Consider the following 15,680-nt stretch of genomic DNA (forward strand, 5'->3'; position numbering starts at 1 on the left):
ATGTCATCATTTCATATTATATTGTTTTTTCCTCCACAAGTATGCTTATAAAGCTGAACCCTATGTTGCTTCTGAGTATAAGACGGTACATGAAGAACTGACAAAGTCCATGACGACAATTTTGAAGCCATCTGCTGACTTTCTTACAAGCAACAAGCTACTTAAGGTATATATGGAACTGTACTTTTTACTGTATGTTCTTAACCTGATCATAACTAAAGAATAGGAATTAATTGTATTGAAACAGTTGTTGAATGCATATGGCAATTTTACAGAATGTTTTCTTTTCTCTACAGTATTCATGGTTTTTCTTTGAAGTTCTGATAAAATCAATGGCTCAGCATTTGATAGAAAACTCTAAAGTGAAGGTATGTCAACTTTTGGAAAAAAAGTTATTCTAAGGAGAATTTTTATAGCCTCTTCTTTCTCCGATCACATATTTTTATTGCATATTAGAAGAAAAAGTTTTCTGTATACATGGTTACAATTTACATATAGTAACTATTTGTAAGAAAGGGAAGGAAAAAGCAGAGCAGCAAGATATATCAGTTGAAATATTAGATAGAAGAAACTGCAGGGCTAGATTCAATGTTATTGTAAGAGAATAGAAACCCCTTAAAATCCATACAGTAGATCAGTGTGTAAATAATCAGACTCCTTAGTAAGATTTCTTAATACTTATGGTACAATGAAGCTGGAAACAATAAATATCACTGTGGACTCAAAAATATATGGGCTTTTTCCTGAGCAGTACAGTAGCTGTGACGTAAAATTATGTAAAATTAATGAACAGTGAATCATGCAGTTTATAGTCCTTCTGTATGCAATAACAAGTATCCATATTTAATTCTGTGTTGCCTCCTACGCTGTAAGGAGAATGCTAAAACTTTAGAAACAGGCGTTTTTCTGCCAGCTTGGCCTATAAGCAGTATTTTTCTTACCTTGGTGACAACTTTCTAGTTTGTTTACTTCTGCATTAAAACAAATCTTGAAAGTAGTTTTGAGTATACAAAATAGTGCCAGCTGAGTAACATGCCAGATTGATGTGAAATCTTTATCACTGTTTTCACTGTGTATTTAGAACATAACTGTAAGTCTGAAGTACATGGGGGACGAATAATTATTTGGACAATGATCAGGAAAAAAGCTTCAGAGTGCTACACTTAATACTGTTCTGCTGTGATATGACCAGTAGAGTTTGAGTCCCAGTTCAACTTACTTTGTGTCCGGACTTTTCTATTTCAATTGTTTTCATCTTTAGAGAGGCTGTTGATTCATTTTTCGTTTAAGCAGCATGTTAAACTATGCCTTCTACTGAAATAAATCATACAGTAAAGATACCAGGCTTCAGCATTGCACCCTTTGTAGAAATAGAAGGATTTTTTTTTTAAATAATAATCTATATTAAATAAGGAGAAAAATTTGTAGCATAGGTAACTTATTTTTCCCACTGCTCTGGAATGCAGGAGGACCTCAGTCAGTTTGTGAGGTTTTTCATTTAGTAGCAAAATTGGTTATGTGTTTTAAGCTTAAATTCCCCCCACCTCAGTCTGCCCAGCTATGTTTTATTCTGACTTTCAATTTCTATGAGTGGATAAAACCTGCAAAGAATATCTGACTTTATCCTGTTATTTTGCATTTGAAGAGAACCTCAAATTTTTGCTTATCTTGTCACAAGATTCTTGCTGCTGTGTTACATGTTTATATAAGGAAAAGGAGCTGTCTCCATTTAAAATGTCACAAAGAGAGTGATCTCTTTTCTGTTACTAAAAAGAAAGGATGAAATAATTTTGTATTTTAAATAAAATTTCAGCTTTTAATTGGAGCAGTGGTTCTTGAAATTCTGGAACCTTTATTGTGAGATTTTTTTAAAACAGGTTGGACAGTTGTCAGGAAAGATGCATTTTGCGCAAATACAACCTGACACACACTAATATAGAAACATAAACTTTTACTTGGTGTTAGTAGTCTACTTAATCTAGAAATAGGTCTTTAGTTTGAGGTAATGGGAGGAGAAGTTGAATATTTAAATGGTACAAGTACTAGAGATTCAAGTAACTTCTTAATTGTGAAAGAGGGCAAGTTTTAGTGATAAATTCTTAAACTGTCTAGGGAACTGACAGCTACCATTTGTTTAGAAGTTTTTAGGATACAAATATATGTACAAAGGGTTTGCTGAACATGTAGTGCAGTTTGTCCTTTCACATTTAAGATGTCAAACTTTTTGCTCATGTTAACAGCTCGTCAGCTGTTTGGGAATTCCTAAAAATTTCTAGCAAAAAGAAAAGACAACTTTTTCTACTCCTAATCATTAGAAATACTGTTAATGCAAACCAAAGTAAGAAAAATATTCAGATGGATTTTTTTCTGTTCTTCACTTTTTTCTGTTCTTCACTTTTTTCTGTTCTTCACTTTTTTCTGTTCTTCACTTTTTTCTGTTCTTCACTTTTTTCTGTTCTTCACTTTTTTCTGTTCTTCACTTTTTTCTGTTCTTCACTTTTTTCTGTTCTTCACTTTTTTCTGTTCTTCACTTTTTTCTGTTCTTCACTTTTTTCTGTTCTTCACTTTTTTCTGTTCTTCACTTTTTTCTGTTCTTCACTTTTTTCTGTTCTTCACTTTTTTCTGTTCTTCACTTTTTTCTGTTCTTCACTTTTTTCTGTTCTTCACTTTTTTCTGTTCTTCACTTTTTTCTGTTCTTCACTTTTTTCTGTTCTTCACTTTTTTCTGTTTCATAGTGTCTGTTCAAATAATTCAGGATTTATGAGCTTAAATTTCCGTTATTGATTTGATTTTCCTTGAGGAAGGAGTTTGTGCCTCTGTTCACTCTGTGAATGAAATATTTCTTACTTCACTCCACTGTTTTCAGCTTATTATAATCAGTTAAATTTTTGTATTAATTTAATTAGTTAATTCAACTGAAATGAACATATAATCTTGTAAAGGAGAAAACACTGATTCTTATTTAAAGCTGAAATTTTCTAGAGACTTCTAGAATTGAAATAAAATTTCATAATTTAAAAATTATATTGAAAAAACCTGAAATTTTGTATCAGTACTTACCTGACAGTACTGGCAGTACTTTTTATTTTACAGTATTCAGCTCTGTGAGAAGATACAGTTTTTCTAATAACAGAATGTGGTGCGTCTGGGCAAGGTTTTCAAAACATAATGTGTGCAAAATTTGTATAACTTAAGGATGGATTTGGTAGGTGATACTCTGAAAAACAAAAACATGCTGTTTTTACTGGGCTAAACAAAGTTTATTCAAATTTCCCTGATTTTAAGAAACCTACAGAAATCCTCAAAGTTTGGAAACAACATAATGGTTTAAAAAAAAACTTCAAAGAAACCACTAACTTGCTGTTATGCAAACCCATTTCCTTAATTTAATTATAACTTCCTTACAATAGGGATTACATTTTTAAATTGAGATCAGATGGTGGCCAAAACAAGTACAGAGAATATAATCTTTTTTAAAGCCGGAATCTATGTAAACAAACAAAAAACTCTCGTGTAATCTACATCTCTTCTACAGTATGTTATTCTACCATTGGTTAGTATTCACATTACTACTAGTTCTTGATTTTATTTTTTTTTAATTATTATTGCTTTCCTCCACAAGTGCTATACTGACTCATTTGCTCAAAGCTGATGTGTTTTTACTGACTCACGTAATCCTAATAATAAAATATATTTGGAGAGCACTAGCATATACATCTGAGGAACAAATTCCATTGAACAAGACTTTCATTTTAGGGAAGACAAAGTTGTTAAAGGAACAGTGTGTCAGTTACAGATGCTCGAGACTGGCTTGATACCTGATGTTATGGAAATAAAGTGTGAATTGGGGTAGGCATAACCATTACTATTACTCAGAAAGACCTCCATCTCTTTGATATCTAAGTGACCTAAGTAACTATAAGAGAAGGCACTGATTGTTTTCTTTTTTTTTAGTAGCAACAACCAGTAGCTGAGACCTAATGGCCTCAGGTTTGCTGTACTTGAAAGACTGAGCAGTTCATTTTGTGATTTACTATATGCTGTAAAATACATGAAATATAAACTGGTCTTCTGAGATCGATTTCTAAGGGTTGTTATAAGTAAGCTTAGGATTTTCAGTAAAATGTACCAAAAGATGTAGGCAGGAGACGATTTGAAGTATGCTTATATTTCTGAAGACTGGTCTAGGAATTATGACCTTTCTTTAAGTAATATTTTTACATTAACTTGTTGCCTCAAATTTTGTCTATTACATGGAGTTAAATAATCATATAAACTCTGAAAAAGTCTTGTTCATGTTCATAATGATGATGGTAACAGTTCACGCAGAGATTTTTTTATGCAGCATTGAAACTACGAAAATGTTACCACATTTTGTGTTAGGACTTTCAGATATAGAAACATGCAGTAGTTCTACCTAAAGAGGGAAAAAAAAAAACCAAACCAAAACCCCGAAAACCTCACCGCCAAAACCCTGAGCTTGATACTGGAAAACGAGTGTCTGGTTTCTATTGATGTCCCACTCTATTGAGTGTTCTGCATACTAGGTATACTCCATTTACTTCAAATTAATATTTTGTTTGGTTTTAATAGTATCTTCAAAAGCAACCCCCAAATACGAACTGTTGGATTGTACAAAGGAAAGAAATTATTTTAATATGCACCTTTAGATGCTAGTACTTTGCTGTGTATCACTGAACTGCTGTTCTTTCTCTTTCCCCTGCAATAACATGAAGTAAGGTTCATACCTTATAAAATGTTAGTGTCTTTTTAGGACAGATTTTTGTTGTGGTCTCCACATTTCATGCTAAAAAAGATGTTTCCACTTTTAAAACTACCCTCATTGTCATCATCCTTGTGACATGAAAGAAAAAGGAGCAGAACTCACCTCTTGTTTGCATGTATCGTCATTCCTGAACATGGCTTCTTGATTTACAAGCTCCTTAAATATCAAAGAAATTATTTTGCTAGCTTTTTTTCCTGTCTCACTGGGTAAAGTAATGAATGGAATATGCCTTTAGATATTTCCTACTTATGAGATCTGATGCATTCCTGAGTGCATCAAAACTATTTCTATAGCAAAAATTTTGTGGTATTTTAAAAAATACTTAATTCCTGTCAAACGAAGACTGAATTACAAGAATATGATAGGACACTGACTGGCATGCCCACCAACAGAATTCTAAATTTTTAATTGTTATTTCATTAATGAGTACTGTTGATATTTATACAGGGATCTTTTTCAACTTTAATATCTATTTTTTAAAAATAGAACTGGAGATTTTGGAGCACAGTTCAAACACAAAGGGAGCAAGCTATGTAATCATTGGTTGATGCAGGGCCTTGACAATGACTTGTTCTGCTTAGGAATGTTACGTTCAATATAATTCAAAAAACTGTTTAAATAACAAAGTATTCAGAGCACTTGGATGTTTTTATTTCAGTTTTCAGAAAGAAAAGACACAATGACTGTACAGTTGAAACAGTTTTTGTCAGTGTCAACATCTTCAGCCTCACACCACTTGTCATTAAGTCCCTTCAGACAAAAGACAGAATGTTTATTAGAGGTCGTAAGATATAGAGAAATAAGAGGCTCTGTAGTGCCAAAAAGCTGAAGAGAACTTACTGACCAATACTGGTCAGAATGTACAAAATCATTGGTGAAGGTGACATAGATGGTGAGTGGAAAGGAGGAAATTGTGAACGTAGGAAGGAAAACAGTTCTGATTATGGAAACTTAAAAACGTGGAGAGTAAGATTCTGAAGCCTGGAAGATCTGAGATTTGAAGTTGCTGATGAACAAGAGAAAGAAAGAAGCATGGATGAGAATTTCCATAATGGAAAAAGCCAAAGGAGTTATTAAAAACATAGTTGCAGAGCAAAAACTCAGCAAAAACTTTTTTTTTTTTTTTAAGACAGAAAAGAGAGTCTGATAATGCAGTTACTGTATGTGAACCAGCTGATATCTCCTTTGGAAAAGATGATACATGAAATTAAAGAATTCCCTTTTATTCTTAGCTTCTGTCGTCAAGTTTATTGTAGTGTAGAAAATATTAATGCATTGCATTTACAAACTCTTATACTGTGGTTTTGTCATCAGACTGCCTTGCTTGAATTTTAATAACAGATGTTAGTGCATGTTGTAATATTTTAACCATGAGCTTCTTCCCCCTCAGTCTAGAAAGTTCAAGAAAATCTTGAATTTAAAGAAAATGATACTTTAAATGACAAATGAGAAAATTTGAAAATTTTCTCTGTCAGGTTATCTGTGTCTTATCTAAAGTAAGCTTTCTGATATATTTTACTGTTATAAACTATATTAACTATCGTATCTGAATTTGTTTCTAGCTGTTGCGAAACCAGAGATTTTCCGCTTCCTTTCATCATGCAGTTGAAACAGTTGTTAATATGCTGATGCCACACATCACTCAGAAGTACAGAGACAATCCAGAAGCTTCCAAAAATGCAAACCATAGCCTTGCTGCCTTTATAAAAGTAGGTACACCAGTGACTTGGGCTCTGTGATTACTTCTCCAATAATACTGCTTCCTCGTGAATTTTAAAGAATGTTAAAGCCAGCTCATATAAAACTAAACATACATAATGCTTTTTAAGTATAATTCTATGTCCAAGTCAAAAATACATTAAGTATAATTTACGTATTCTGTAATCAAGAAGACACCTGTTCAAAACTTTTTGGTTTGTTTTTTTGTTTTTTTTTTTTTTTTGTTTTTTTAAATGAGTGTGTATTTTATCCAAAATGTATTTTGATTTGTTTTTTTCTTAAAAAATATCATTTGGGTTACCTTCTAGTCCTACAAAAACTTCATACATTGAGTGGTGTTTTATTTGCATGCATTTTATGTAGATAGACTTTCAGTGTCTTTCCTTTTTCAGCCACTGAGACCCAGTAGGGAGAAAAAAGGATGGGAAATGAAATGGTAGATAAAGCTGCTAGTGGCATGTCATTTTTGTTTCTGTCAAGATAGAGTTCTCCTCAAACTGCTTTTTGTTTGCAATTTGTTCACATTCAGCACTCTAAGGGGAAAACTCGGTATTCGTATATGTACACATATATTTAGTTTGATAGTTTTACTGGGTTTTATATTCAAACTGAAATATCAATAATGTGTTTGGAAAATAAACTTGTTAAATACAGAAATATAATTACTGAGCACTGAGACAGTACTAAATCAATTCTATCTTGGTTTTGCTTGTTTTTGCCAGAGGTGTTTTACTTTCATGGATAGAGGCTTTGTTTTCAAGCAAATCAATAACTACATCAGCTGCTTTGCCCCAGGAGATCCAAAGGTACTCAGTGTTTTCAGACAAACTATTTTTAGGAGTTGCTTCTTCTTGATGCATGTGGATAGAGTCCTGCAATAATTCTTCAGACTTCTTCCTAGTTACATTAAAAGTCTCCGTGCTGTGCCTAGAGCATTTTTTTTCCATCGAGTCATTTTTCATAATTTGATTCCCATCTTCAGGTGCAATGTTACCACCCTAGAGCCTGTGTATTGCGAGAGTGGTGGGGCGTGAGGGTGCAACAGTAAGCAAAAATTTTAAACATCAATGTGAGAAAGGCTAAAGTTGGAAGAGCTGATATCTGATGCGTTTATGTATATTTAGTGTAACCATGAAAGCATGTATCAGATTTCCAAATAATTTCTTCTGTGGGTCCAAACTTTTCTTACGTCAATACGTAATATGCTAGTAAGCTTAAATAACTTCAGAGAATGGGAACAGTAAATAGAACTATATCTAGTTGTGAAATATGAATTATGCTGGAATTAGTTTATACTGATATATGGAACTTTGACAGATCTGTATCCCTCATCCTCTAAGACTAAGAGAAATCAACCTTTTGTGTTAGAAAATTGTTTTTAATGTGGTATTCAAATCACTGCATTGGTTGTTTAATTTATGCTTTAAAATTATTTTTGCAGACTCTTTTTGAATTCAAATTTGAATTTCTCCGGGTAGTCTGTAATCATGAGCACTACATACCTTTGAATCTACCAATGCCATTTGGAAAAGGCAGAGTTCAGAGATACCAAGGTAAATTCTTCCAAAGAAGTGTATGGTATATTTCTTGGATGTCACCTTTTTATTATTAGATGTGTAGACTGTGTAACTTCAGGACTGAAATGTTGAAAACGACAAAATTGTTAAATGGAAGCCTAAAGTTATAATCCTTTCATTTAAACTTTATGGAATAGTTTAAATATGAGAGTAATCTATCCAAAGTATCTAGTCACTGAAACGTGGTAAACTGCATCCTTGACTTTGCCTCCCTTTGCTGCTATGATTATTATGTTTGCTTTTTTTTTTTTTCATGAGTTAGCTTTTAATTCACTAGCTGTGGAAGCCTGCAACACTCCTGTAGGTACGTGTGCAGTGTGAGGCTTGGTGTACTTTTTACTTTTTCACATACCCATTCAGGTTAAAAGGAACTTCAGTAGGTCTATAGTCTAACTCTCTGCTCAGGTAGCCTCAAGCCTTCTGTTCTCCAGATGGAACAAGCTCATCTCCCTCAATTTCTCCTGATAGGGCGTGTGTTCCAGTCCTCTAACTACCTTGGTGGTCCTTCGCTGAACTCAAGTTAGCATCTTTCTTGTACTAAAAGACCCAAATACTACACACGGTATTATAGATATGTCTATACAAATGTCGAGTAAAGGGGAATAAACACTTCCCTTGATATACTGGCCACCATCCTATTGATACAGCCCAGTATGCTGGTAGCCTTCAATGGGGCCAGGATGCTGTGCTAACTCCTGTTACAGCTACTGTCCACCTGGACCCCTAGGTGTTTTTCAGCAGAGCTACTTCCAAGCTAGTCATTCCACAGCTGGTACCTTTACAGGAAGTTCGTTCATCTCAGGTGCAGAATTTGGCATTTGTCCTTGTTGAATGTAATTGCTGTTTCTGTTGACCTACTCCTGTAGAACCTAGATTTCTTCTGAAATGCAGACCTGCCCTTGAGCGTATGGACTGTACCCCATTCACTAACTTGATGAAGGTGCACTCCATCTCCTCCTTTAGGTCATTGATGAAGTGATATTAAGCAGGATAGACCCTGGGAAACTCGTCTTGTAGCTGGTCTCCAAGCAGAGTACAAACCATTAACCACCAACCTTTCAGCTCAATGATCCACCTGGTTCTTTTGCGCATATTTAGGTTATTCACCTAGACTGTAATGTCTCAGTGTCATGGTTTAGCCTAGCTGGCAACTAAGCACCATGCAGCTGCTCACTCACTCCTCCCCTGCCCAGTGGGATGGAGAAGAGAAAATACAACAGCTTGAGGGTTGAGACAGGAACAGGGGAGGGATCACTCACCAATTATGGTCACAGGCAAAACAGACTGAACTTAGGGAAAAAAAAAATCAATTTAATTTGTTACCAATCACATCAGAGAGGATAATGAGAAAACAAAGCCAGATCTTAAAAACACCTTCCCCCCAACCCTCTCTTCTTACTTCTACCTCCTTCTCTCAGCAGCACAGGGGGACAGGGAATGGGGGTTGCAGTCGGTTCATCACACATTGTTTCTGCCACTCCTTCCTCTTCAAGGGGAGGACTCCTCATATTCTGCTGCTGCTGCTCCCACATGGGTTCCCGTGGAAGATAGTCCTTAATGAACTTCTCTGACATGAGTCACTCTCATAGGGTGCAGTCCTTCAGGAACAGTCTGCCCCAGCGTGGGCTTCCCACAGTGTCATGGCTTCTTAAGGTGCAGCCGCCTGTGCCAGCATGGAGTCCTCCATGGCTGCAGATCTTCACAGACTGCCTCACTGTTAATCTCCAGCTCTATCAAGGGCTTCCCGTGGACTCACAGCCTTCTTTGGGTGCAGCCACCTGCTCCAGCATGGACTGTTCCACCATTAATCTCCAGCTCCAGTGCAGGCTTTCTACGGAGTCATGACTGCCTTCAGGTGCTGAAGCTGTCATGAATGCCCTGTTTAGCTCAGCTGGGCTCCTGGTACATCTAGCCTTGTGCCAAAACAAATACTACATTAGCTATTGTGTTTGTGACTGTGAAGGTATTATTAGTTTCTTCCAGGCATTGAACTATAGCAGACATCAATGAGCAGAGGAGAGTGCTTTTACAAGTAACAAGTAAACCTGCCTAACGCTTATATTTTTGTAGATCAGGTTATTTTTTTCTGATATTTATTCAGTAGACTCTGCTGGTTTAGTAAAGTTGAATATAACTAAAGCTTTCATCAAGGTGGTAGAACAAGATTTGGGACTAAGAGCTGAACAACTGTATAGAACTCGTTTCTGTCTTCGGCTTTTTTAGCCTTTTGGAGTGTCTTGGACAATAACACTGCATAAATATTTCCATATAAAAGCGACTATGAGTTGTTGGTTATGGAGTCCTAAGAAAAGAGGAAAACTAGAGAAAATAGTGTTTCTGATTACACAGTAAAGAAAAGTGTAAAATGTTACTCCCTGGTGAAGTAGAAGTGTTTCTGGCTCTGTTTGGCTGTCTCAAGCCAAAGAGATCTTGGGTGACATGTCTGGCTCTGAAGTGAGTTGCAAGAAGGCCTGTAGAACATCTGTGCTGGTTTATCTATGTTTGTTTCTGACTTAATGGATTCCCTTACTGGGAGAGCTCTTTGAAAAATTGAAGTGCCTTTGAGATTAGCATCTGGTTTTGATTACTGTATTGAACAATGACAGTGAATATGAGAAAATCTTGAACATCTCAGCTGAAATTTTAAACGTATATACATTCTAATAAATAGGATCTTCAAGCTAAAGTTTCTCTTAAGTGTCATAAGGGGAGCAGTTTGACTTTATTGTGTCAGATGTGCTGGGTTTTCGTGTGTGTGTATGTGTCTATAATATCTAAATATCTCTGTGGGGCTTAGTATAGGTTTCCGGTTAGTTACTACTAGAAATACTTTATGAAATAAAATTGCATTGCAGTGGCTTAAGCACAAATATTCAAATAAAACGTTCTTTAGTTCCAGTTATGTTACTTAACACTGTAGAAATATTTATTGAAAATATAGTATTGTTTAATTGTAGCAGAAATACTGCCTACTGTGTTACAATGGTCTAATTTCCACAGATTCATTTAAGTTATCTTATTTAAGTATTGTTGTGTCCTTTTGTGTTCTGATACATTGAGAAGAAATTGCTTAATTTGGACGTGTGTGTTGCAAATGCAGTATCTTCATTATGCTTCTACTACAGACTGCAAATTTTTGGGACCATTTCCTTAGAGAATATCAATTAACCAAGATCACAGTTGTTAGCAGGCTTTATAGTCTATATTCATAAGATACATGTGTAAGATAAAGAAGGAACTTCAAACTGCAGTACAGAAATCTAAAACTTAATCCATGCTTTGCTTGCAGTCCTTCAAATTTACTAACCCAGGACTGAACCACAAACTAAAAATTAAATTCTACTTCTACCATACAACTGAATTCCTGAAAGATAGAATGTGCACAACCTTTGTGCACTCTGTGTGTTTTCAGTGCCTGAAAATGGATTTAAAATTTTAATTTGGAGATGTAAGATGCTGGTCCAGGTAAATTTAATAGGAACACTTTTGAATATTGGACAGTATTTAAATTATTTTTTTTAATAATGTATTTAGATTTTTTCAGCTTCTGTTGATTGAATGTACATCATCATTGTCAGTGCATTAGGCTAAAGATATATAAATAACTGATTAAATATTATGTATATATGAATATATATGAATTTGCCAATAATTTTTAGTTCACCTTCGAGTTAATTGATAGATTGATAAATTGATTTAAATGATACCGTTCCTTACATAGAACTTATACTTTATTTCCAGACCTTCACCTGGACTATTCATTAACTGATGAGTTCTGTAAAAATCACTTCTTAGTGGGACTGCTTCTAAGGGAGGTGGGCAACGCATTACAAGAGTTCAGAGATGTGCGGCAGATTGCTATTAGTGTGCTCAAGAATTTGATGATAAAGCATTCTTTTGATGATAGATATGCTTCCAGAGTAAGTGTATTGCTAAGCTAGTAGTACAAAATAATAAAGATTATGTGTGCACGTGTACAGAAAGTTTCTTTCTTTCACAAAAAAACTTGTTAATTTGCAGCAGTGCTATTTCTGTTCAGATGTGATAAAAATGTGTGTGAAAATTTTACCAGATGAAAGCACAAAGCACCTTTTAACATAATGACGTATGTTTATTACGTTTTGGCACAGTGTAAGCTAATTGTTAGTCTTGAAGTAATCAGATTTTTATGAATGTTTTTAAAGCTATTCTTTTCATTAAACATTAGCTCTTAATATTTGTCAGCTGTCTTTCTATCATCTATTGTTTGTAAAATGAATATAAGAATCCTACAAGTCATGGCAGTAAATTTTGAGTGATTTTTAATTTTCCTCACTTTTTTTTAACATCAGATGTGCTGTGGAGAAGACATAAAATTTTAATGGAAGATATCATTAATTTATCAAGCTAACATAATATTAATTTACTTGGTTAGTCTTAGCTAAAATCACATTAATTTAGGGTTTTTTTCTGCTTTATATTGAAGCAGCAAATAAAATTCACTGATCTGTAAATTAGAATGAAATACACTATTAATCACTGCTTTTGCCGTTTATGAACTTAGAAATGTGAGCTCTGACTTGGCAAATATTTATTAAATGCTCATGTGTTGTAACTTAGGAGTGAATAGCTTAAAAAAAAGGTGATTAAAAATTAAATCTGTAATTCGGTAATGAACTGTTAAACTCTGGTTTAGAGCCATCAAGCAAGAATAGCCACTATGTATTTGCCGCTCTTCGGACTGCTCATAGAAAATGTTCAGCGAATCAACGTTAAAGATGTGTCTCCATTTCCTGTTAATCCTTCCAGCAATGTGAGTGACCATCTCTATTTGATATTCTGAATTATTTTCATCATTATTTATTGATAACATGTATATGAAACACTGCATACTTCTGGCAAACAGTTTTGTAAGCTTCAGAGTTCTGTGAGTTTGTTCTCCTTGCTTTTTGTAAGATTAAAAGCTTAGTTAACCGTACTTCTGGCTGCAGTTTCTCTGGTCCAGCTAAGTTATGCCTAACATGATAATTGGCTAGTTTGGTCCTACATAGAGGTTACAGTGCCTTTATTGATCTTTACTTGAAGCTCTATAGATTTTTGGAGAATGCTAGGCCACGGATTGCCACAGCTTCATTCTAATGCCTTGTGATTATACTGCCATGTAACATCTTGCTTTTGCTGTATCTCTGGTGCATGTGGCTGTACTTCAGTATAAACTATAGACCACACAGAATTGGGCCCACTGCATCTTTTTGAGTGTACTAAAAAAAGCAGCCAAAGCAGCTGAAGGAATAGTGTATTAGAAGTAAAAAATACCAGTTGTTTCCGCGATTTAAGGGCCTTCCTTTTGTATCTGTTAACCAGTTTTGATACACTTTCTATGAGAGGAGATTTCATTAAATTGCCTCTGGTTTTCACCCAAAAATTACACTTCTCTTAAGTCTAAGAATTTTTATGACAGTTTGCCTCTATTCTTGTAAATTCTGGCATTGGAGGCACTTGTATATACTTAATTTTTATGCAAGAGGATACTTCCCCCCATCTAACACATAGAGAATTAGTTACATTCACTGAAGTCCCAACAGAACCCCTAGCTGCTGTTGCTGTGCAGCAGAAGAGATTGTGTATTGGTGGTAGATTTTTTTAATCTAATTTTCCAATTCAGTCCAACACTGAAATAAATGAACCACAAAAAAAAGGCTAATTTTCTAGAAATTAGGAAAGAATTTTTAACCTTAAAGGATTGTGCTTTTTGAACAGCTGTGGTGTAAGAGGGCTACAGGAGAATGAATTAAAATGAAATTTGTGAAGACATATGTTGATATATTATAGTTGCTTACAATTATTGAATCCAAGATATAATTATTAATGTATTTTATTTTTGTCCATATCTTGCTGTGTTCCATTTGATATTAAGAAAGGAATTCACAATACCCTTCCAAGAAGAGACATGTCTGGGTGTTTGAAATAAATGTAGTTTTGGAAATACCTGTTTTATAGTGTTGAAAACTCAATGGAATATTCTTTTCTTCAGTGTTTCCTGAGGTATCTTAAATTTCAGGCTATCCAAACCTTGTGCAAATACCTAAACATATCATTCCATCCTTTTGAACATATTACATAGAAATTAAAATTTAAGAAAGAAATATATAACAAATACTGCTCTCAAAGATAAGGTATGTCATATTCACTAAATCCATAATGTTGAAAAATGATAATCACATTTTCCTTTCTTTTCCAAACAGAGTGCAAAGGATGATGCACTTAATTTGCCAACTGCAAGTCAGCTAGTAACGCCACAAAAATCAGGAAACACGTTGGATAACAGTCTTCCTAAAGATCTATTTGGTGTTATCTCTGGCATTGGTAAGCAATTAAAACATAAAATAAAATCAAATCATTTAAAAAGGATACTTTTTCATTTGTTAACAGAAATAATTGTTCTGTGTCCAACTTTGGTTGCTTTCTGCATGTATACTTGAATGTTATTGCTACTTTCATTAACAGAACCCTAATGCAATCAACTGGTCAGCGTGTGCCAGAATTCACATCCTATACATGAAGTCTTTCTTTTGGGATCTTACTGATTTTGCTTTTCCATTTGAAACTAAAGCTTTTTCCTGGAAAGAGATGCTTTGCCCCCAACCACTCAATCAAAGGTGATAGTTCTTGCCTTGCTGCAGAGAAACAGGAGACAAGACTACCCTTAGTCACTTATGGCAAGAGTGCTTTTATGTACGTATGTATGTAGTTGTACATAAGTCTGTGTGTATGTACATACATATATACTTTGCTGAAACTCTAGAATAAATTTGTCTTCATTAAAAGTAACTAAATGGAATTAATTATAATTAATTATAATTCTTAAAAATATATACGTATATGGTGGGTTTAGAAGTCTGACTAAACTGTGGAGTGACTTATTTCAGTATATGTATTATTTGAGATTTTTATATTGTTTTGGGTTGGGTTTTTTTAGCTTCTCCATATACCACATCAACTCCGAATATTAATAGCGTGAGGAACGCTGACTCAAGAGGCTCTCTTATAAGTACAGACTCAGGAAACAGTCTCCCAGAAAGACACAGTGACAAGAGCAATTCCCTTGACAAGGTAAAAAAACCAAACAAACCAAAATAAAAAACCCAAAGTGTATTCCTAAAATTTCATCTTGATTCTCTTAACAGTTAACTTCTGTGATCTCCATTGGGAATGGGCTTTTTAGAATAACTGTAGAGCAGAATTTTGCATAGTTTCTTCTTTTGCAAAATAATTATCATATGAACTCTTTTTGCACTGCGTTTATTAAGTTGTTTTGCAGAAAATAGAAAAAGATTTTCGATGTAGAGACATAAACAAGCAGTTGTTGTTTCCTTTGTTAGGAACTAGATGTTTCCTTTGTTACACTAGATGAAGTGTATTGAATTTCGCTTGAAAGAACTGGATTCTAGTTAGGACAGCTTCTTTGATTTTGTGGAGACCTTTACTCCATCCTGTTCTGTACACAATATATGTAGCATTTTTTAAATGTTTAAGAACCAGTTTGTGTGCTTTCTGTGGGTGATTTCTTTTATATTAGCTTGACTTTTCTAAATCACTTCACCTTAAAGCGGTTACAA

The 15,680-nt window shown here is 34.4% G+C and overlaps 1 protein-coding gene across 2 annotated transcripts in view; it reads left to right on the forward strand.

Moving 5' to 3' along the window:
• The window catches only part of DOCK9 (dedicator of cytokinesis 9), a 116,652-nt gene that overhangs the window by 61,916 nt on the left and 39,056 nt on the right, over positions 1-15,680 (forward strand). For both annotated transcript variants that reach the window (XM_086611107.1, XM_086611116.1), the window contains exons 26-34: positions 41-166; positions 297-368; positions 6,349-6,495; positions 7,228-7,311; positions 7,947-8,058; positions 11,824-12,002; positions 12,758-12,874; positions 14,307-14,427; positions 15,041-15,174. In XM_086611107.1, the coding sequence (XP_086467233.1) occupies positions 41-166; positions 297-368; positions 6,349-6,495; positions 7,228-7,311; positions 7,947-8,058; positions 11,824-12,002; positions 12,758-12,874; positions 14,307-14,427; positions 15,041-15,174 (1,092 nt within the window). The remainder of the gene's footprint in view (positions 1-40; positions 167-296; positions 369-6,348; positions 6,496-7,227; positions 7,312-7,946; positions 8,059-11,823; positions 12,003-12,757; positions 12,875-14,306; positions 14,428-15,040; positions 15,175-15,680) is intronic.

The sequence above is a fragment of the Tauraco erythrolophus genome, chromosome 1, assembly GCF_009769465.1.
Source record: "Tauraco erythrolophus isolate bTauEry1 chromosome 1, bTauEry1.pri, whole genome shotgun sequence".
NCBI lineage: Eukaryota > Metazoa > Chordata > Aves > Musophagiformes > Musophagidae > Tauraco > Tauraco erythrolophus.